General features: G+C 40.6%; 1 protein-coding gene across 12 annotated transcripts in view; it reads left to right on the top strand.

Annotated features, from left to right (window-relative positions):
- Nucleotides 1–24,390, top strand: part of ERC1 (ELKS/RAB6-interacting/CAST family member 1) — a 158,653-nt gene that overhangs the window by 9,539 nt on the left and 124,724 nt on the right. For 8 of the 12 annotated variants that reach the window (XM_081878821.1, XM_081878827.1, XM_081878817.1 and 5 more), the window contains exons 2-6: nt 1,075–1,894; nt 14,016–14,432; nt 21,669–21,743; nt 22,216–22,371; nt 23,460–23,543. In XM_081878821.1, the coding sequence (XP_081734947.1) occupies nt 1,226–1,894; nt 14,016–14,432; nt 21,669–21,743; nt 22,216–22,371; nt 23,460–23,543 (1,401 nt within the window). In that variant the 5' untranslated portion in view covers nt 1,075–1,225. The remainder of the gene's footprint in view (nt 1–1,074; nt 1,895–14,015; nt 14,433–21,668; nt 21,744–22,215; nt 22,372–23,459; nt 23,544–24,390) is intronic. The other 4 variants (XM_081878824.1, XM_081878818.1, XM_081878826.1 and 1 more) reach the window with 1 other exon arrangement.

Below are 24,390 nucleotides of genomic sequence, written 5' to 3'. Positions count from 1 at the left end.
AATCAGGGATTGCATAGCTCAGTGTGACCCATAGTTATCAAACTTAATTCACTGGGGGTTGTCCTACCTGCACTCCCAACCCCCCTTGCACCCCAAACTTATTTCCCCTACATCCCGCCTGCCTAAATGTCTGTCACCCATGTCTGCTTCTTAAGCAACCACCACCGATTCCACACCCTTCTCTGCCCGTCAGACAGACTGCACACCCCACACCTTTTTACCCTGGCTGCTAATTTAAGGGAGAGGCTAATGTCAAAGAATGCACTTGCAACTCTTGGTAGGTCAACCCTTTTCCCTTTTAAGAGCATTGCTTCCCTGCCTTGATGATGTTGTAAGGACCAGTGTGGTAGGTGTGACTGCATTGGGAATCCCAGGGAATCTATTAAGATTCTGGGCATTATGTTTTATAGACCTGCTGAAGAGTAAGTCCATCCCACTTGTTATATTAAACACTAGATTTCCCTTCAACTAGCAGGGATAATGTTAACCTTTTTGCCTGTGACTGTTCATGGGCTCCTTTAGGCAGGAGGGCAGGTTATAAATTTAATTGATAAATAAAACCTGTAGTAAGGAAAGGGCATAGTTGGTATACCAATAAGCATTCCTTGCCACCAGAAGGATCTAGGAGTACCCCAAAACTATGCACCTGCTTTTTTGAAGAAACAGGTGCAGTTCTGTCCAGAACTGGTGAACTAGCAGACCTGGGAGCTGCTCACCCATCGATTCTCACCAGGATTCAGTCTGTTTGTTGGTCCTCATCCAGCTCACCATTGCATTCAGGTCACAGTCTCTCCTGAGGCATGACATGGTGTCCCAATTCTCCTAATGACCACTCCAGGAAGTTTCATATAGATATTAAAGAGCACTTGGGATAAGATGGTGCCCTGTAGCATTCCACCACACAACTGCAAAGGGGCAAACACATAATTTGAGGCCTGAACATATTGTTGAGCATGAACAGAAAGGGCAATCAGAAGTACCGGAGAGACATTTTTCTATTTGCATGTTTGAATCTTCACAGAAAATAAGGAACCAACACTTGTTGGAAACTGAATATCTTTCTTTCTCTTACAGATGATGATCAGCTCCAAGAAACTATGTCTTCAGAAATGAAAGCTTGTACCTACTATAAACAGTGATCGGCCTTAAGTAGACTAGAAACTATAGTCAAGAAACTTCAGAGGAACTCGTCCTTACCTGGTTACCTTGTGTCATAAATTCAATCATGTATGGAAGTGCTCGGTCAGTTGGTAAAATTGAGCCAAGTAGCCAGAGTCCTGGGCGTTCACCAAGGCTGCCACGATCGCCACGGCTGGGCCATCGTCGAACCAACAGCACAGGTGGCAGTTCTGGAAGTAGTACTGGGGGTGGCAGTGGCAAAACTCTTTCTATGGAAAATATCCAATCCTTAAATGCTGCCTATGCCACTTCAGGCCCTATGTACCTAAGTGACCATGAGAACGTGGGTGCAGACACGCCTAAAAGCACCATGACTCTTGGACGATCTGGGGGGCGTCTGCCTTATGGTGTTAGGATGACTGCTATGGGCAGCAGCCCCAACATTGCCAGTAGTGGGGTTGCCAGTGATACTATAGCATTTGGAGAGCATCATCTTCCTCCTGTCAGCATGGCATCCACAGTGCCTCATTCACTGCGCCAGGCGAGGGACAACACTATAATGGACCTGCAGACGCAGCTCAAGGAAGTGTTGCGGGAAAATGATTTACTACGCAAGGATGTAGAGGTGAAAGAAAGTAAACTTAGCTCCTCCATGAACAGTATCAAGACATTCTGGAGTCCTGAACTCAAGAAGGAAAGAGCCCTGAGGAAAGATGAGGCATCCAAAATAACTATTTGGAAAGAACAGTATCGAGTTGTACAGGAAGAAAACCAGGTTAGTAATCTAAAGAGAATTCTGCAAGGGAAGGGTAGATACAATTGTTTTAATGAATGTGTTTCAGAGAATTTCCCTTGGCAGTCTTGAACTTGAGACAAATTATTCTATTGATCTAGAGTCAATAGACTTCCAAGTAGCACCATGGAACATGCAAAAGTGATTTTTCTGTTTCACATTTTGTATCCACATTGCAGTTATGTTAACAGGCATGTTCAGAGTCCGTCTTGGGGGCCTAATCCGGGCCGTCGGTCTCAACGACTTCAACCTCATAAAAAAAAAAAGCTCAGCAACTTCAATCCTTAAAAAAGCTCAACAACTGTGGTTGGCCCTTTGGTCGGCCCTCATCTGGCCCTCTTTGAAAAAAGTTTGGACACCGCTGGCATAAGAGAACAGTGAAGTGGGGGGAGAGCATCCAGTCCTTTCCCATCAGTTCACTATTCCAGCTCAATCCAGTATAATTCTAGGATTCTTTGCGAGAGTTCTCTGTAAGGAAGTGAGCAGAAGATTTATATCTTTGTAACATGGAAATTGTTGGATGTATTGGGTACTAGGAATAGTTAGACACTTATTCAGCAAATATTCCTGGAAGTTTGTCAAACTGTTGTGTGACATATGGTTGAAAATTTAGACTCTAGATTTTAAGACTTATAAAATTATAAACAGTATGGAAAAACTGAAGAGAAACTATTCCCTTTCTCGCTGCATTTCAATTTGGTTAAATCCACTTGAATCCAGTGGCAGTAGATCCAACACATATCTAATGAAGTATTTCTTCATAATACACAATTTGTTTATAAAATTTGTTGCCGCAGGGTATATTTTTTAATACTAAGATGTACGTCTTGCAAATACTCCTTGCATTTTGTTAAGATGTATAGGGGACAGTTGATGAAAGACTTCCTTTGAAAGATAGTTAGAGTTTCTTTTGACAAGGTCAAGGTCTTATAATATTTTCAGAATAAAGCCTAGATTCATATTCAGTTGAATATATTTGTTTATGTAACCAAAGCAATTACCTTTCAAGTATCCTTCATGCACACAGGCTGGAAATACTCTTGGTGGTTTTCTACCAGGTGTAGATTGGAAATTTCTCCCTACTCTCACCTTTTATGTCAGCCTTCCAGGGTTTGTTGAAAGGTACCAGTGGCCCATTTCCCTGGCTGCTCCTCTGCATTCAAAAGCTTGTTACTAGAAGTGTACCCAACCTCACATGTCCCTACAATGAATGGAAGATCCACCTCCCCTAATTCCACTTGGTTAAAATGAAAACTATTTTATATGAAAATTTGAAATCTGCTAAACATAATGGGTGATCCTTGCTTCCTCACAAGTGCCTTTGAAATTGTTATTTAAGATTTCCTAACTTAGTGTAAGGTTTTTTTGTTTCTTTTTTATGCTATCTTTTCCCTCATGCCCATCCTTAATTTGAATTAATCTTTTGATTTTGAATCTAGGATTATTGTATACTTTTGACAACCAAATAATTTTTCATACTACATTATTCAACCGGGGGTGGAGGAAGTAAGGGGAAAACAGACAAGTTGTGGTAGCTGCCCCCTACCTGGCTAAAAATTAATCTGCAAGTGTTGGAGTTCTTGTCTGACAAGAGCTAGTGTTAATCAAGAGAATTGTGTCAGACCAGTTAGTCAGTCTCCACAATTGTTTGTCAAGAACCTAGGAGTAAGTGGTGTATTAAGGAAGGAGAGAGTGAATATAAACTGCAGGATAGTGTCTAGTTTCTTCATGTAGTTCCAAACTATGCATTCAGTATATCTGAAGAAGTGTACATGCACACGAAAGCTTATACCCAGAACAAACTTAGTTGGTCTCTAAGGAGCTACTGAACAGTTTTTTAATTTTTTAATTTATTTTGTATGCATCAGAATTCTCTAGTTCACAGTTCAGATAAGGAAAGTACAGGGTGATATGCATTGTTGAGAACCAGTATGGTATAGTGGTTAGAGTGTCAGACTAGGACCGGAAAATCTAGTTTTCAAATCCTCTCTCATCCATGTATCTCACTGGGTGACCGTTGGCCGGTTATACCCTCTCAGCTTAACCTACCTCACAAGGTTGTTGTGGGGGTTATATGAGGAGGGGGCAAACCATGTAAACCACTAGAGCTCCTTGGAGAAAATGCAATAAATTAATAAATAATGTTAGTCATACTTGGATTAGATCCATTAAAACCAATAAACTTAAGTGCATTGATTTCAGTGGGTCTGCTGTAAGTATGACTTAGTTTGATATAACTCATAATACATGGATAAAGGGCAAAATCTAAAAGAATGATTTTACATTTTAAAAGGACTGTCCCTAGAATTAGTGAACATTTTGTGGTTGATTAGAATTTTGGCTGTGAAAGGCCAACATTTTTTTCAAATACTACTTTGGAATCTGTCTGAAATGACACCTCTTGAAATCTAAATACTGTAGTAATTGGAATAAATAGGATGCTTTGGAACTTTGAAAGTGAATATTACTTTAAAAAATAGAATTGTCTTTGCATGTAAACATGTGATTGGTATGTGGGTTTGTTTGTTTTTTCTTTGCTTGTTGGATCACTGAAAACGTTTCTTACTTAATGAGAGGTGGGGGTATGCTGGCTTTCATATATCCTATTTCTGTCATTCCTTACACCCATTCTAATTATTCATTCAAGTAAACTGCTAGAGCTTTATTTTCTGAGCCCACTATAATTACTACTATAATGGTAGGACGGTAGAACTGTAGTCCAAAAAATAAATGGCACTATTTAAAAGCAATGCGGAATATGTAATGAGATACACAAACCAGGCACGCTAATTAGTCCACCTCTAATTAACTTGTTTTATGCCATCTATATCAGTTGTCCGTTTGTATCCTTTAGAGTAAATCTGATCAACCTAAATTTTATTATAAACAGATTTTTCCACCTAGGGCTTTGGACTAGGGATTTCTTTGAACTAAGTTGCGAACACATTTCAGCCTATCAGTTAATCTGATAATTTAAAAAATATATCTTCAAGGCTTTTGGATAATATCTTGGCAGAAATGCAAGGAATAACTGAAGGACACATTCCAGATCTTAACTGGTTACTATACTTGTTTCCTCTTAGATGTGCAAGGTTTGTGACTTTCTCAGTTCCAAACATGAGTGTACCAACAATATAAGCAAAAGTGAATACAGTGGTGCCTCGCAAGACGAAAAGAATCCGTTCCGCGATTCTCTTCGTCTAGCGGTTTTTTCGTCTTGTGAAGCAAGCCCATTGATGGCTTAGCGCTATTAGCGGCTTTTAGTGGCTTATCGGCTTAGCGGATAAGCGGCTTAGCGGCTTAGAAAAAGGGGGGGGGGAAACCCCGCAGGAACTCGCAAGACATTTTCGTCTTGCGAAGCAAGCCCATAGGAAATTCGTTTTGCGAAGCACCTCCAAAACGGAAAACTCTTTCGTCTAGCGAGTTTTCCATCTTGCAAGGCATTCGTCTTGCGGGGCACCACTGTATTCAGGGTCATTTTATATATGAGTTCAACCAGCTGATGGGCTGTGGGATCTGGGATGATGGGAGCCATAGCTCCAGGAACATCCCTATCCTAGAACCTTAGCAGGAACCTTGCCTTAGGACTTCATGCACAAGCACACAACACAACTCTATTGCAATTGCTTTGTAGAATTTGCAGTGTGCAGCAGGTCTGTACCCTGAGTTCCTAGACCCTGCTTGCATAATAGCTCATTTTTTATTGTGAAAGGTATCTTAATCCATAGTTTCAAAGTTATGGGGTTCCTTTCACACCCTGTTTATTTAGGAAAATGGAATAACTGCGATTAGACTAAACAACCCTTGGGGTTACTTCCATCTCCACAGCTATGTAATTCTATGGATGAAGCATGTAAAGTGAGTACAGTACATTGAGGAGGGAGGAAATAGTTTCTGATGGGGAAGGTGGTTTCGTAAAGCTGTAACTCTACAGAATCACCGCCTGGCTCATGAGTGGCCTCCATGGAGGATGTTTGAGGCTTCAGAATACCCCTTTCTGAACAGCTGCAGCCCAAGGCTTTAATTAGGTTGGCTGGTGTAGGGTAAAGACTCCATGGAGCCAGAATTTGATTTGCATGCAGTTTACATTGACTATTTTGGGGAGCTAAGAACACCCCTTTGTGGACAGCAGCATGAAAGCCCCAAGTCTTTGTTTTATGAGTGTTCCCTATTCTCCACTTCGTCAGCATGTATAGTCAAAATAATGCAATTACTCATCATTAATAGAAACACTGCTTTCCGATAACAGTTAGCTCTCAAAATTAGCTCTCAAGGGTCAGTTCCAGGGATTGGAAAGCACTTGCTGGATGCAGGCTGCAGCTGGATTTCATCTAACCTTCTGGATCTCCTTCTTTGGGCTGGCCCAAAACATTTTGCTGCTTAACATGGGGACAAGATGGCACCTCCACTATTCCATGGAAAAAAGCCAACCCAACTGATAGCTGGATCTTACTTCAGCACTGGCATTATGAAAAGTGAACCTGAGGACAGTGGGCTTCCTTCAGGCCACAGAGCAGGCTGTATGGCATAGAGAGCTATGTTCTCCAGCACCTCACAGCTGCCTCCTTTTCCTCAGTATCTGCTGCCTAAGGCAGCCACCTCTGCCAAGTGGTAGGGGCAGTCCTGCCTTCCATCCTTCCATTATTTAGCAGAGAACATCTGAGATGGGAACAGACTTTAATGTTGTGCAAACTGTTGCACCACCTTCCTCTACAAGAAGAGAGGGGAAATGTAAGCAGAGAGGTAGACGTTTATTTGCAAATACACAAAACATCATGTGTGGTTTTTGCAACTGCAAACATGCAGTTTATGGGATGCAGTTAAATTTTAAAGCTTGAGGCTTTGAAAGCAGGACTTTGCATTTCAACTGTACATTGAAGTTGTTTACATTCTCCTGGGATTACTGATTAGTTCTTGTTTTTTCTGTCACGACAGATTAAAGTGTGTTGGAAAGCTTTTAAAAGTCTGTAGAGAAAATAGGTGAAAATTGAGTGGAATTACTTTGAATTAAATATTTGCTTCTGTTTCCATTGGATATAGCTTTGTGCATCTGTTAAGGGTCTGTATGTGGGTCTGGCCCCACCTACTATTGGCCCTCTGCCCAAAAATATTTCCACGCCCATGTCCTTGGTGTGTGGACTCTGCCCCCCACCCCTGCAAACTGAACTGTCTGCTGCTCATGCAGCAAGGTAGCTTTTCCTCTTGTTGTTGACTGACTTGTCTTTACTGATTAAATTGGCACATGATCAATTATCTAGGCAATAGATTCAGTCTTTGCACTCAAAATGTCAGTTTGATTTCATTAATGAACAGTGCACTGATATACTAAACGGTCTGGCTATATTAGAAGATTCAGTTACCAGGGGTCCACAAGTTTTAATTTTCTTAAAAGGTAAAGGGACCCCTGACCGTTAGGTCCAGTCGCGGACGACTCTGGGGTTGCGGCGCTCATCTCGCTTTACTGGCCAAGGGAGCCAGTGTACAGCTTCCGGGTCATGTGACCAGCATGACTAAGCCGCTTCTGGCAAACCAGAGCAGCGCACAGAAACGCCATTTACTTTTCTTAAGAGGTAGCTATTACCAGCCTTTTCCTAAGTCTTTTGCATGTGACAGGCCTTGTTCTGCTTCTACCTTCTGTAAATTCCCAATGTGAAATGAAACAAGAGAAGGTCCCTTTCTTTGAGTTCTCTGACACAGAGAGATAAATAGGTACTGTACTTGTTTCACTCTTAGGAGCCTTTGCCGTAAGCCAGAAATGACATAATTCCTTTTCGTTTCTTCCCCGTTCCCCAGTGTTCATTGGAGGCATTGTGAGTTCTTGGCAACTTATAGAGAGCTCATGAAAAAGATCAGTAATACCATACAAGTTCCCCTGAATGTCAGCTAGCCTGAAAGTAACAGTCTTCCTCTGGTTTATATTGGCCAGTTGAAAGCAACTGAAAACAAGAATGGAAAGTTGTTTCCTGCAGAATACCAACAAGGTGTTTGTTACATACCTTAGTTATGCAGTCTGCCACTAGTACCTTCTAGCAGAATGCAATGGACACCCTCTGGTTCCATTAGGAGTAGGGCAACTCAGTTGTTCAGTTGTTCTTGAATCTTGGATAATTTGTGCCCTGAATAATACTGAGAGGCATCGCCTGCAAATCTTTTGCAGATTTTATTTCTCTGTTGTCTAAAATACTGTGCACATGAGTATTGCCCTGTGTTAATGTCTCTCTCAGAAGTACAGTCATACCTCGGGTTACAGACACTTCAGGTTGTGTTTTTTCAGGTTACAGACACGCCAAAACCCGGAAGTACCAGAACGGGATACTTCCGGGTTTCGGCGGTCTTGCATGTGCAGAAGCACTAAATTGCAACCCGCGCATGCGCAGATGCAGCACTGTGGGTTGTGAACGTGCCTCCCGCACAGATCATGTTTGCAACCCGAGCATCTACTGTATATTGTTACAAGGGTTGTGTGCTACACACAATCTCTGCTGAGCAGTAGCAAGATTCCAAAACATTACACCCAAATAATGTCCCTCTTTGGTCCTCTCATAACTTCAGTGAGCTTGGATCCAAAGCAGCAGTCAGTCATGGCCCCCAACTTCTCAATGTAGCCTCCTCAGCCAGCATTGCATGGCATCTGCCCTTCAGCCCCCCACATGCATGGAGCCTTCCCCACGTCCTGCTTCTCCTTCCCAGAAAACCCTTTGCCAAGCATCTCTTCCCCTTCTGTCTGCTCACCTGTCTTCTTGCTATTCCAAGCCTAGTTTTAAGAGGTGATAATTTTCCTGTAACCTGTAACGGCATTGCTCAGCATAACCTTGGCAACCTCCGTTGGCACAGACTCAAGGATTTCCATGTGATGAGCCACCAACAGCTTTCATCATGCTTAATGGCTTCTATCTCAGGTGAGACCCTGGCCTAGAAAGGAAGCTTAGCCTGTATTATTCCACTGGCCTGGCATCTTCTCTTCAGTAGTCCAAAAAACGGCTACATCCTACCCTTTCATTACTTTATAACATTTATTAACTCTATCAGTTATAGGTGCCCTCTGTTACCACAGATCTGTAACAGTATTATAGTAGAGGGTGAAAAGTAGGGCATTTAGCCATAGAAGTTAGATTCAGGAATTTTATAACAATATAAAATTATAAAAGGTGTTAAAATAAGAAAATATCTCTTGATACAAGCATACATTTTTCAAGTGAATTTTTCCCATCTTTGTAACAGAATATTTCAACAGACCATTACATTTGTTTTCCTCACGGTTCTCATTTATTCTTTTATCAGTATTTAGTCTCTCACACTTCAAGCTAGCAGTTTGAAACATTAGAAGTTGAAGTGTTCAGACTTCAGCAGTGGCTGGAAAGCTTGGAGATTAAAGGAGGGGGGGAAATACAAATCCACCTCAGCCTTGCATGCCCTCTCTGTCCCTTTTGGTTTTAGTCTGGAATCCCAGCTACCTTATATTTAGAAAAGATAAGATAATTTGTTCCACCCCCAAACACTCCTTCAGAGTTCCCCCATCAGTATCTTTAGAACTTGATCTCATCACCTGCCATGAGGCTCATTCACTTGAGCCAGAGAAGACAAACGGGATGCTAACCAGAACAAGGAAGGATAGAATCTGTGGCATCCTTGGTAGCTCTTGTGGGCTACATTTTCTTGTTTCTAAAGTATAAGCAGGCTAACATGGTTGTCATTTAGCAAATCACTTCTGTTTCCTTAATCCATTTAATATTTGTTTGCTATTCTTACTATTTCTAAGCACCATTCTTATTTTTCTGTGTAATTGTGGACCAGGAGGTCAATATTGGACTAGAAATACCACCGATTTATCGATTTGTGTTCTTTTTGATGCAAGGACCAAGTTGTTATCTCCCCTCCCCCAATGGTGCTGTCTTCCTTCAATCTCTTGAAAGGAAATAGCCTACATTTTTTTAATGTAATAATGCAAGTAAAAGGGATTTGTTAGATACGAAGTCTTTCAATCTTTTATGACTCTGATTAGTCTTCAGATCATGAACATCTGATTACACTTAATTTAATATGTAAGGCACACACACACACACACGGCTTATCAGTGGTGATTTGACAAGTTCCATGCTGTGTCTTCATCTGGCATCTGTACCAGCAGACGGTCTTGTCAACATAATGCTACAAAGTGTCCATATGTTGGCATATTGGTAATCTCCTCAGGTGTACTCATAGATTTCCCTCTTCAGATACTGCTGATTAGCATTTTGTCAAAGTTCCATGTTTGTCATTGAACTGTTGTTTGCCATCACTTTCCTTTATAGAGACTAGCCTGGATAAAAATAGATTTAAAAATATGATTTTTTAACATTTTGTTTTGGATTTTTAAAACATCAATTATATTATCTTTCAAACTAGCCTTCATTTTAAAATGAAATATAAATGTACTACAATATAAATGTTTTAAAGTCTTCTCTCAGTCCCTTAAAACTGAATTGATGACATCTTATCAAACAAAGTTAAAGCCTGTTTTCCAGGCAAATAACTGAACCAGAAGTAAATATTTGGTGACTTTTGACATCAGGCATTCTCAATATGACAAGAGCTCATACGTTGTACAAAGGCATGGTCAGAACTTGTGGACATTTACTGGAGCTGAATGTTGGGGGAGATTCAGGATAGATAAAAGAAAGTACTTCTTCATACAGTGCATACAGTTAAACTATGGAATTCACTCCTATAGAAGGAAGTGATAGCCACCAACCTGGATGGCTTTAAAAGAGGATTAGACAAATTCATGAAGAACAGCCATGGTGGTTATGCTCTGCCTTGACAGCTGGAGGCAGTTATGCTTCTGAATACCAGTTGCTGGGAATTGCAGATGGGCAGAGTTCTGTTGCGCTCATCTCCAGCTTGCAGGCTTCCTACAGGCCTCTGGTGAGACTAGGATGCTGGACCAGTTGCGCCTTTGGCTTGATCCAGCAGGGTCCTGCATCCTTACAAAAGTTTCACAGGTACATTGGGCTCAAAGAATCATATCTTCCAGAGCCAGTCCACTTGATGCAATCATTTAAGCAGCAATTGTTTTAAGCACATTTGGTGGACTTGGCCCCAAATAAAGTTGATAAATCAGATTATCACTTTGTCAACATTTTGAACCTCATGAACTATACATCCTTCTCAAATTGTAAGGAATATAATACCAGAAATACATTATTTTGTAAGCAATTTCTTTTGCTTTAACATCAGTTATCCACAGCACCAACACACATGTTGGACCATTGCCTAGTAGATACATTTAAAACAATTTCTGTTCATTTCATTTGAATGCCCTATGAAAGGATATAGGTTTGTACATTTTTATTAATCTCTTTGGGAAGACAATTCCAACCATTTTTCTAATAGTTACTGGGGAAATTTTTGTACTTACCTGATTTTTTCAATATAGTTCTCAGCTAAAAAATACAAAAATGTCTTTTTAAAACCCACATATTATAGAGTTAAACATGTTCATAAATGGTATTAATATTTATTAAATTTATTACCCACCCTTCACCAGCAGGTCCCCAAGCAGGTTGCATCAATTTAAAATTCAGAATTAAAAACAATTAAAACAAATTATTCACAGGAATAGGGTTATGCAAATATGGGGGACCTGCTTCCTGCCTTGCAGGCCTTTTCCACCTGACCTAGGAGGAAGGGCCCTGACTGACTGCACTTGCAAAAGCTAAGGCTGCTGAGGAGGCCAGTGACAATCTTGGCTGTGAGAACCTGCTTTAACTTATGTGTTTTTCGATACAGGGACTTTGTTGTTTTTAAACTGAAAGGTGTGGGATGTGCCCAATCACAGTGGTTCAAGGTAGGGTTGTGCCTCTGAAGACAGTTTGGAAACTTCAGCTGGTGCAAATTTGATGGCTGGGCTGCTCACTGGGGCATTTGTAGTTTTATGTTGCGAACCACCCTGTAATCTTCACATGAAGGGCAGTATACAAATTTAGTAAATAAAGTAAGAATAAATAGAACAAGTTGCCTTTGCTTCCTCTTTCCTGCATCCTGTAGTTACACTCTGTGGGATGTATAGTGATTGTATTTTCTATTCATGCACTGACGTGTATGCCCTTAAACCAAACTGAGTCATTTTCCTGAGCCTTACAGAATTGACAAATGTACTAGTAGTAGGCTACTTATATGCAGAATTTTTAATCCCTTTCCTTTTCTGCTGCCTTTGAGATAATTCAGCACAAGAACTTCTTTAAATGTAAGTTGATTTGTGGGATTGCCAGATAGATTAAATCCTATTAAAATCATAGCTTTGCTTCTAAATGAAGCTTTCAAATGCTACAGAAATAGCTCTTGTATTTCCATACAAATAACAGGTCTGATGTCCCAGAGCAATTATAAAGTTAGAATGGCAATATGTGTTGGAGTTGGCACATTCTACATCAGCAAGGTCCTGTTGGACACCTGACATTAGCTCCTTTGCTAGCTTTTCTGAGTGGGTGGAAACAGATTGTCAGCAGGGAATCCCTTTGGACAGACAGGTCTTTGCTTCAAATGTGCATTAAGCAGATTCTATTTTTTGAGAATGCAAACTGTTTTTAAGAGCAGATTAGCTAGATGTTTTTAAAAGAAACTGAAGACTTTTTAGTGTTTCTACTTCATTGTAGTATGCTTTAGGCATCACCCTTCCTCTTCCACCCCAAATGCTATTAAAAAAGAGAAAAAAATGGCTGCTCCTGCTTAACCAGCTTTCCAGGTATGCTTTTGACATGTTGGCTTCCACACATGCCCATTTTTTCAGTCATGAGTATTCATTGCTGTTCTGCTGCTTGTTTTCTATCTATACCAATGAGTGAAGCTTGGTGCAACGTGTCCATTTTCATGCATTTTGTTTTCTGAGAAAATAATATGGATGTATTGCACAAGGGTGAGATTTACTTGAAAGGCTGCAATCCTAAGCCTTATTAAATTCAATAGGACTTTCTTCTGAGTAGATATTGTTAGGATTGCAGTGTAAGGCTTGCACAAGGGCTCCTGCTTACTCTTTTTTTTTAATTAAAAGCCCAATATATGTCAAGGCTGGAGTCAGATGCAGGTCAGAATGAAGAGGCAGAGGCAGTTGTCAGTGAAGTTAGGTATTTATTCAAGGAAATAGTATGCAACTCAGAACACTTCCCAGCAGCTCTTGCCGCCATAGAGCAGTTGCCAGGACTGAGGATTTTCCCTCCCTCTGCACTGTTCTAAGTCTCCACCCCTAGATGTTTCACAAGCCGTCTCAAACTATGCCTATGCACATCAAGTCACTGTTCTGTTCTCATTATCCTGTGCATTCTTGGAGATCGGAGAGTAGGGGAGCTTGGCGCAGTAGGAGAGGTAGACTCCCAGGATTCTTCAACAAACTCTTGACACCCCCCCTCCTCTGTGTCAACCTCTGAGTCTGAAATGCTCACCGAAACCTGTTGCCCCTTCAGCATCTGACACCTCCCCACAATCTTCTCCCTCTGACTTCTCTGTGTTTCACCACCAATCTTCTGGCTCTGAGCTGTCCTCTTCTGGGGTTTCCCTTCGGGGTTCCCCAGGTGGTACCTACCACCAGTCTTCTTCATTCAGACAGTCACTGACAATTGGTGTACTGTGATGAGGCTCCAAGGTAATCCAGTAGGGAGAGTGGATGGTTGGGTACAGCTGCCTGAAGGCATCACAGGCAGATTGAACAGCAGTGTCCAACTCTTGCTTGCCCACTTCTCCTGCTCTGGAGCAAAAAAGGCCTACAAGGAGAATTATTTTTTGGTGTGTTGGCCCTGTGGTCTTACCTTCTCCTTCCCAATCCCCCTTTTCTTTTGTTATGTCTTTCTGTTAGACTTCTCTATTCCACAGGCTTGGAGCAGATTAGTGTAATATTCCCCAATGCATTGCTCAGGTTGCTGAAGATTTAGAAAGCTGCTTTCATACAAAGAACATGGGATTAAATGTTGTTATTTTCTTTGTTTTATAAGCCTGTCTTTTCATCATATTTCAATGTTTGGGGAAGCAATATGTTTGCTATGCAAAGGAGTTGGACCCCTCATGTTGTTCATTTCTTTACAGTTCCATTTTTAACATAGTGAATTCATGGATTTGGGTTTCTTATTTCCAGCATATGCAGATGACAATCCAAGCTCTTCAGGATGAGCTTAGGATCCAGAGGGACCTGAACCAGCTTTTTCAGCAAGACAGCAGCAGTCGATCCAGTGAGCACTTTGTGACAGAGCTTACAGAGGAGAACTTCCAACGGCTTCATGCAGAACATGAGCGCCAGGCCAAGGAACTTTTCTTGCTCCGCAAAACCTTGGAAGAAATGGAGCTGCGCATTGAGACGCAAAAGCAGACCTTAAATGCTCGTGATGAGTCCATCAAAAAGTTGTTGGAAATGTTGCAGAGCAAGGGGCTGTCAGCAAAAGCAACAGAGGAGGATCATGAGCGGACTAGACGGTTGGCCGAGGCAGAGATGCATGTGCACCACTTGGAAACCTTGCTGGAGCAGAAGGAAAAGGAGAACAATTTGCTAAGGGAGGTGAGTTGGGATTCACCCATAGAGATTCTGTTCTACTGTCTAACTTTATTACTTGCAGTTCAGACTTCTGTCTTGTCAACCCATGTTTACTTGAAATAATTAACTCTTAATAGTTTTGATTTTAATTAATTTCTATTAAATTAATTTTTTTTAAGAAAAATATTTTTATTAAAGATTTTATTTGGTTACAAAAGTACATAGAGACTATGTATGTTTCCAGATCATAAAGTCCTTTGTGCAGATTAGTTCTATTCAATGTGAGATCTGGATGTATACAGTATAAGGTTGGGGGGAAAGAGAGGTGGGAAGGGTATATTTAATTAAAAAGGATAAAAAAGGAAGAACAACAGACAATTTAAAATATTATGAAAATACACGGTAACATAAAAAACATTGCATTAATGCAAAGTTACTAATATATATATCAATTTCAGTTCATTTTCCTTCTGACACACCCTCCCTCTCAGCCTCCTGGTTCTCACCTGAGGGTCCAAACTCTCAGCTCACCCACAAAAGTCTCACAACTAAAAGAGTTACTGGAAACAGCGGGCATCACCTAGTCTCTTATCTAGACTTGCTTTTTCTGGGCAGTCTCAAAGTCGATGCTAATTCCTCAGGCTGCTCCCAGCTATGTCCCATTCAGCTGCACTCTCTACACCCAATTCCAGGTGCAGCAGATTTATTGAGTGTCCCTGGGGTTCCAATGGATGGGAAAAGAGCCCCCCTCCACTCACAACCCTTTCTTCACCCTATTTTCTATCCTACCTCTCCAGATGCTTTACTGCTCCATGGCAGGGCTTGCTAGTTCACTTTCCATCCTTGGCATAAGCTGTGTAATTAAAAACTATAATGGTTTTGGATGTTCCTTATGCCCCTCTGTTAAAGCATATAGTACAATTGATGATGCTGTATAAAATGTATAGAAACTGGCAATTACTTAATTGCAGATTTGCTTTCTGTGTATGTTAGGGGTGGCTGAGCTGCGACCCTCCAGAAGTTTTTGGATTCCTATTTCCCATCAGTCCCAGTCAATATGGCCAGTGGTTGGGAATGATAGGAGTTGTCGTCTAGCTACACATAATTCCATTTGGACCAAAGTGTACTCAGTACAAGGTCCAGTATATTCTTTGTGTGTGGATGTATGTGTGCAAACGACTTGGATGTTTCTGGCAGAAATATAAAAATAGTAAAGCTCCTTCCACAATAGCTAGAAAGCTAACATTTGAAATGTTGGGCTTTGGAGATCCACACACTTCTAGACCTGGACTTCAGGAGAGTAGATTTGTAGTAGCACCCAAGAACATAAGTCTAGATCAGACATACATGGTTGGAACTTGGTCTTCATGTACCTTACAATCCTCTGATGGGGGAGGGAGAATTACCAGTGGCAGCCAGGAACTTGTGCTTGCAGAGTGGCAAGCTGTATTTATTCTCTCTCTGTGTTTGTAAATACTACTAGTGTAACCATCTGAGGATGCTGCTATATATTAGTCCTGTGTGTTTGTGTGTAGTTTCATTAGAAAGCTGTAAATGAGCATCTACCTGTGTATAGAAGAATAAGGAGAAATATTGGCAGCAGTAATGGATGGTTGCTCTGCCATTTCCATGGAAACAGCCACTTTGCTATGAAGGTTATTTGAAGAAATCATTTGCTGCCTTGGTTGCATAGTCCAAAACACACTATTTAAAGTGAATAAGTATTGCACTTTATAGTATTGTATTCTTTATAATTTTTTGATGTAAATAATTCATAAAGTAATAGCTAAATGTAGCTGAATAACTTTAGGCAATAAGCACTCCTGCTAAACAAAGAAGCATAATATCGGCTAGACAGTCACTGCCAGAAAGTAAGGTAGAAAGCGATGTGTGTGGTCTGATGAAGGAATAAAGGACTAGGTTGATACACTAGTGTTCACACGTTCAGATTCAACTGAAAATTGAGCACAATAGAAAGTTTTTTTCATCCTAATATTTGTTAAACATAACTGTTGTTGTGTCCTATGATGCTCAGAGCTCCGCTGCATGCGTGCAAATTTTAGGTAGCTTGGTGAAGGAAATTTCAAGTAGGGCCTTTTGAGCAGGTATTGAAGGGTGGGTGGTAGGGACAATATATGAAGAAGGGCACTTCATATTAGCAGAATGCAAGCACCTTGAATTAGACCCAGTAAACAGGTGGTCAGTACAACTGTCACAAAACCAAGCGGATGTTTCCTTGTTGCCTTGTGTGTCTCAGCAGCTGAGCTTCCATGACAGAAGTTCTGAACACTTTTCAAGGGCAGCACAGGCATTAATTGAATCTACGGAAAACAGTTACCAGTATATTAATGACACCACATTACTAACAATTTTGGAAGCTCCAAATAAATATTGAACTTATTTTAGTAAGTTTTCTCTTCCAGTTAACTCTTCTTTTTTTGGGGGGGGGGTGAGGGGGAGATACTTTGGTACAATCAGCATTAAGTCCAAAGAGCATCAGGTTTGTCTTTCCTGCAAACGTATTCAGTGTCCAGAAGATGGTGGTGTATTTCCTACAGTCTCCCACCTTGTTGCTGTTGTTATAGAGGAATAATGTTTGACCTTGCTTAAGGCAAATGCAGGTTTAGTGGGAAACTATCCTGTAGAATATGATTAGAAATGCCCTCCAAATATTTTAATGATTACTTTTATAATAAGGATCTATTTAATTTTACTGGCTCTTCTTTGTTGCTTGAAATTCTTTTAGAAGCTGTTCTTCTCAGGACAATTAATTATACTTTTAATTAGAACTTTAATTATGGCTTAGCTCCTTCAATGTGAAGTCTGTTATCAAATTACAGGATTTTAATCTAGATTTTCTTTGTTCTGCAGTGCACATAGAAACCTTTGGGTTAGCTAGAAGTTCCTCACACATGAAATTTTGCAGCCTGAAAACAGCCTATTAATTATATTAAAGATTCCAAAGCCTTCCATTTTTTATTCTTCTTCAAGTTCAACATTATTGCTGCTTCCTTTACTCTGATTAATAAATTCAGTACAAATCATGAACTGCTATTTGCTCACATTCACCCAAGCTTACTGAAATGGGATGAGGAAATCTCAGTATTTGTTTATATGTACCATATTTTTCACTCCATAAGACGCACTTTTTTCCTCCTAAAAAGTAAGGGGAAATGTCTGTGCATCTTATGGAGGAAATGCATGATTCGTGGAGCCAAATTGCCCAGGAGCAAAAAGCAGATTGTGCTGCTTTTTTTTTTTTTTTTTTAGAAAGAGGGAAGGGGGTGTTGAAACAAAGCCGCTGAGCAGCTGATTGGCAAACGATCAGAGGGAGATAAGGGACTCTAGCGATAAAGGAGGCTGCCTGGGAGGGGGCAGGTAAAGACAGCGAACTTGCAAGGAGAGGAGACTGGAAAACAAGCAATGAGGAAAGAAATTAGAAGAAAAGGAGGAGCAAAAAACTGCTCCAGCTAAGGAAAAGACACTAAGGCAAACAAGAGGGAAGGGGGTATTGAAAGGAAGCTGCTGAGCAGCTGATCGGCAAGCGATCAGGGAGGGAGATAAGGGACTCTAGAGATAAAGGAGGCTGCCTGAGAAGGGGGAGGTAAAAGCACATGGATCCTCAGGATTTTTGCATTGGGTCACCCCAAATTCACCATCAGATCACATAGCATGTGTGTGGTCACAGCATGAACAACAAAAATCATACATCCACTGTTTCATTCAGAATTTTTTTTTTCTTGTTTTCCTCTAAAAACTAGGTGCGTCTTATGGTCAGGTGCGTCTTATGGAGCGAAAATACGGTATTTAGAATCTGTAGAAATTTTATATTGATAACCATTATTAGATTGCCACGTAAGAAAGAAGGGACATCATGGAACTTCAATGCTTGTTGCAAGAATTTAAAAAGGAGATAGGGCTTTCTGAAATAAGGGGCATCATTAAATTGCTGTGGATTTGGTGTTTCCTCACATTCCTCTCCCTTAAAATAAGCTGCTGTTTAGTCTCTTCAAGCTACCTGCAAATTGCTAAATTGAAATACTGTAATACTTGGAATTGAAATACTGCAGCTGGAGGAGGAGAGGACAGAGGATGAAGAAAGAGCTGTGAGTGGAGGGGGGTCCTTTTCCCATTCTTTGGACCTTCTGGGAAACCCCCTGAGTTTCTTGGACCCTCCCTGAGGCTGAGAAGGAGGGTGTGCCAGAAGGAAAATGGAACGAATATTGATTTATATCTACATTAGTATTAATGTAACATTTTTATATGTAACTGTGCATTTTGTAATATTTTGTTTAACTTCTCTGTTGTTGCTCCAGTTTTGTGTACACCACAGATACATTTTTAATATATTAAGTGGTATAGAAATTAAATAATCGATATTATAATTGTTCTCTTCTGAATGTAATGGCTTTGTTCATCTTCTTACAGCAAGACTGGACCAAAAAGGGGTTTGGCAAAGTTTAGGATCATTGGTATAGTTGCTTTACACCTCTTACACCATTTGTTTTGACAGTCTAATTGACCTCTGAGCTGGAAGTAAAGATATAACTGATTTCAGAATAACTCCAGTTGAGCATAAAGCTAATTTTATTACTATTGCATTCCAAAAATATATTTTAACACTGAATCAGAAACTTAATTTTACCTTAATTTTTTTAATGAAAACATTTGGATTAAATCAGACTCCACATTTAAAAACATAAATTACATTTATATATAGATAAACATTTTTCAAATGACAGTTGACCACTTGAACGGTAAAAGAAAGCACTTTCAGAATTCCATCATTCTACAATATAATGCTGAGGACACATATATTCTACGGCTACCATCTTTCTCCAAAAGTAAGACATCCCCCGAAAATAACACCTAATTCCAGTTTTGCCTCTCGCTGTAATATAAGGCATCCCCCGAAAATAAGACCTCCCCGATAAGGCCTCCCCCGAACATAAGGCCTCCCCGGAATATAAGGCCCCCGAAGCTAATGTAAGGCGTCTGACTCCTCTGGACCGTAGCGGCAGGCGCCACCGTGCAGCTCACTGATTGGCCGCAGCACAGCTGGAGCTGTTCAGGCAATGCGAGGTCTCTTTAAATCAGAGAGCCCGCGCCGCCGCCAGGACAAGCTGCCGCCTGCTGCTCGCTCTGCCCTCACGGAGTCTGGCTGACTCACAATTAGATAATAAATGTGTACCGTATTCTTCTTCATGGAAAAATAAGGCATCCCCTGAAAATAAGACCTAGCGCATCTTTGGGAGCAAAAATTAATATAAGACACTGTCTTATTTTCATGGAAACAGGGTAACTACTAAAAGCTTTCAATGATGGCATTGCTGCCATGATTTGTTATCATCATTTCTATAGCAGATAGGACATCTGTCCATTTCTTTGTGTCTAGCTGAATAACCAGTGTGTGCTGAGCAACTCTTGAGTCTCTAGCTGTGTACAGCTGGGTATCTGGTTGTTTTGTTAGGGGCAAACAGAACTGCGATTGGGGAAAATATACATCCCACCAATTAGGCAAACCTTATTTGGCTATCAGCAAGCCCTGGAGGAGAAAACAGAAGGGAAAGCAAACAAATGAAAAAATGCTTGTGGTAAATAATGGAAGGGGTCCAATGTACCTCAGTAGTCTAGTAAGCATTGTAAATAAGAAATCAGTGTTGCAAGATTGCACTATGAAAGTGTTACTTCCTATATCAAGATAAAGCCACTAAGGTAACATTTACTTCTGGAGTACAATGAACCCCTGTAGTGTTATGTAAAGTTTTTTTTGGGGGGGGGGAGGTTAACATGCAGGAATGAACAGAAGCAGTATAAAAGCAGTATAAAAACTTACTCCAATGCTCTTGAAATACATACAGAAAGTGAAATTTACATACATACATACAGAAAGTGAAATTTATGGTACTGACAAAATGCTGAGTTATTTTCCACATCCTATTTTGAGAAGTTGCTGGAGAGAGAATTGACCTCATCTAGTCTAGGCTTTCAGTAGTTTCAGCATCTCATTCTTTTCTTTAAGGATATGTCAGACTGCTGATAGGGCTTAAAAGTCAACACAAATCAGCTGGTGATAACTTCTAGACATGCTAGGATCAACCGCACTCTAGATTTTCCAATAAAATGTTTTCATACTGGAAACACTAGTGTTATTTCACAGTTACAAAATCTAACAATAAAAATGAAAGCCAAAAGAAAGGAACGTAGCAGAACAGACAGAAGTGTGCTTCCTGATTCCTTCTGTTGCCAGGTTGGTGTCATGGGTGATCATAGGTGATGTCCTTTGCCACTGATGACACCTTTGTTTTCTGCTTCTGTTTGGAGATTCCTTTTAGTCATTGCAGGTAGCAAATGGGGGGGGGGGTTTGCTATTCTGCTCAGTTTGACCCCACTGCTGCAGGATTGCAGGCAAGCAGACCACATTCCTACCCTTGCTAATAAATGTCACATGGCCCCTGTAGAGCTAGTAGCTGATGTGCTGCTCCCTAGCCATTTGTGGCAATGGTGCCAACAATAAGGTGTGTGGACCTAGTTGCCAGAATTTCTGACACCTTGCATTGTCTTAATCCCTTGTTTCCTTAACTCCTGTGTATTATGTGTGGAAGGTAATTACAAAAAACTGAAGGAAATACAGTATAATTGGCTTGTACTCTGTAAAATACAAAGAAGAATTGATTCTCTGGCACCATGCAGCCCTGCATTCAGCTTTTTTATGTTAGAAGTGCTTATTCTGCGATACTTACAGAAATATAGGTGCTCACTTTTACACCCATTGCGTGTTGACTGTTTTGATGAACAACCTAGTGAACGTTCTCTCATCCCTTGCTGTCTCTCTGGAGAAAGCTGTCGTCATCAGTAACTAGGTGGTTGCTACTCTGGGCGTGTAGGAGTATTATTGGCACAGATGCTTTATCAGCTTGTTAAGTACATACCAGATTGTTGCTGTTATTTATTAATCCTCTTTTTAAAAAGTATTTTTATCCTCCCACCAGAAGATAAAGTTTGAAAAGACCATATAAGGAATCATCTAGCTGAAAGGTATTGGGGTTTTTAAGTTGCTTCAGCTGCCTGCTGTTGAGTGTTAGTTGTTGGAAAGGCAGATGATTATAACCATTTCACTTGTGTGTAGATTTATTTCAGTGGACTGTAGATGTCTGTTGTTTGATGTGAAAGGTCATCCAAAATAGTTGGATAATGTTGCTCATGCTCTTTTGAGTAAAGTCTGTTGTGCTTAGCCTTCTTGTATTTCTTTCTGTACAGGAAATGCATCGTCGTTTTGAAAATGCACCCGATTCTGCCAAGACTAAAGCTTTGCAGACTGTTATAGAGATGAAGGTAAGAATTCTACAGTTACATGAAAGAGGAGATGCCTATTCAGAGCAAAGGGCATAATATTTCTTGTTCTTTTGCTATTCGGGTTTTTAAATTTAACCATAAGCAGCACACTGTGGTATATTAAACCACAGACATTCATTGACTACACAGGAGATAGGATTTTTACAAAGAAGTTGATGAGCAGAATGTGTTGAGGACCCCTGTCCTTTCCATCTCGCTTGAGAGCAAAGCTGCAACACCTTTTCATCCAGCCAGATTATGGAAAATGCTCTTTGCTCTTCCTACTACTGTTGGAATATTTTCAGGGTGTTGGGGCTTCATGTTTCAACAGATGGAAGATTTCTCCCTTCTTGTCTTTCTTCACTGACTGACAGTGTTCCTGTAGGAGGGCCTGTTTTTTGTTTTGCCATATTAGGGTGCTTTTACAATTTATGAAAAAGACTAATTTGCCCATTGTTCACTGTGTCTGAAGGATTCTAAGATCTCTTCCATGGAGCGTGGACTCCGAGATTTGGAAGAAGAGATCCAGATGCTGAAGTCAAATGGAGCCCTCAGTACAGAGGAACGAGAGGAGGAAATGAAACAAATGGAGGTGTATCGTAGCCATTCCAAATTCATGAAAAACAAGGTAATGAGTGAACACTATCTGTTAGGCAATGATATACTCCTCTAAGAAACTAATTAAACCAACTAATCACAAAGCAGATGAGGCACTTGCATTCCACCCTCTCTACTAGTGTATGTAGGTAAAGGTAAAGGGACCCCTGACCATTAGGTCCAGTCGCGGACGACTCTGGGCTTGTGGGGCTCATCTCGCTTTATGGCGGAGGGAGCCGGCGTACAGTTTCCAGGTCTTGTAGCCAGCATGACTAAGCCGCTTCTGGCAAACCAGAGCAGCGCATGGAAACGCTGTTTACCTTCCCGCCAGAGCGGTACCTATTTATCTACTTGCACTTTGATGTGCTTTTGAACAGCTAGGTTAGGAGGAGCAGGGACCAAGCAACGGGAGCTCACCCCGTCGCGGGGATTCGAACCGCCAACCTTCTGATCGGCAACTCCTAGGCTCTGTGGTTTAGACCACAGCACCACCCGCGTCCTACTAGTGTATATACACACACTCAAATTGTTGAAATGGAGTTAACTCTTTTTCATAATTTGAGTATTGTTCTTCAAACAGTAGTAATTTTTATTTCATAAACTGATGCAGAAGCACCACCCAGTCTCTTCTTGGGGAAATTAATCACAATTAAATGCAACACAAAAGGGCAGTAGACCTCAAAAGGCCTGATTATTATTTTTAAAGGAGATCCAGTTATTGATCTACTGCATAATAATCAAATTAAAAACATTCTGCATAGTCTTCTTTCAAATTTATGTATTTTATTTTCAGCAGTGTTTGATACTTGGCTCTTTAAGCCGGTAATTTTTTTCTCAAATTGTTCTCAATTACAACAGTTTGTCTCATTACCAAAAACCGGTGGTGTGTTCTAGATAATGACATGCCATCTTTGTTGTTATATGTGCAATATTTCCTGTATGCAGCTTAGGAAGAAGTGTTTTATTTTAGAGACCCTGCCTTTTTGCCAGGGTGGAGGGTTTGGCAAGTGTTGAATCTGCTGGCTGTTTTTTTGCTACGATTTGCCTCCGTGCAGACTGAGGACATTTGACAGGAAAACATTCTAATATAAAAGTAAGAGAATAATAATGTCGTGGCAGGTAGAGCAACTGAAGGAAGAGCTAAATGCCAAAGAGGCCCAAGGAGAGGAGCTGAAAAAGAGAGTGACTTCTCTCCAGACTGAGGTCTCTGCCGTAAGATTGACTTCTCTGTGTGCAGTGCCGCTTACTTGGGCTCTGATGGCTTTCCGGGTAGCTTACTTTGCTTACCTTGCACTCTGCGGCTGTGAAAAGCACTATAACTAACTGTAAATCTGCATCTGTCTTTAGCTTACTTATGGTTGATCTAAGTAACATCACAATTATAATCTACTTCAAACACCCAATTTTCATGACTTGAGCTAAGGTGCCATGCTATATTCTTAGATTCTTTCAAAGTGCTTCAGATGTTTCTGAGATGCATGTACTGAGCTCTTGAAAACGCACAGTAAAATGTTATGACTTTGATTGTATTCCACACTATATTTTGTCAGGCTGTGTATTTTCATTGTGTGAGATTAGGAGCAGAAATGCAGACCTTGTTATGTCCTCATTTCCTGTCCTGCCTTGAAGTATGTGCTGCACATTTAATCTTAAAACATGTCTGGATTGCAAGTTTTTTGACTTGTTGATGTATTTGGCTTCAGTTTCTAGGATGAAATGAAATAATATCTCTATGATAGATTCAACAGAGAAAATATTTTTCTACATGAAAACTGAGCTGTGATCTTACCCTGATTACAGGAGATTGTTGCTCTGTTTAAATAAATCTGATTTGAAGATTGTATAAATGCATACATCTTTTTTTAATGGGCTACCATGGTGCACCAGTGTATGAAAATATTTTGCAGTTAATGAAAAAATAATGTAAGAGAACAGGGAGGGGACCCAACCCATTTTTGGCAAAAGTACACAGCTCCCAATGTCCCTCTAAATCTATGCTGTAGGGTCCCACAGGGGGCGAGGAAACAGTTGGAAATTGCTTCCCTTCATG

This window comes from Podarcis erhardii (assembly GCF_964252035.2).
Source record: "Podarcis erhardii genome assembly, chromosome: 10".
Taxonomy (NCBI): domain Eukaryota; kingdom Metazoa; phylum Chordata; class Lepidosauria; order Squamata; family Lacertidae; genus Podarcis; species Podarcis erhardii.
This window is presented reverse-complemented; position numbering and strand designations above follow the sequence as displayed.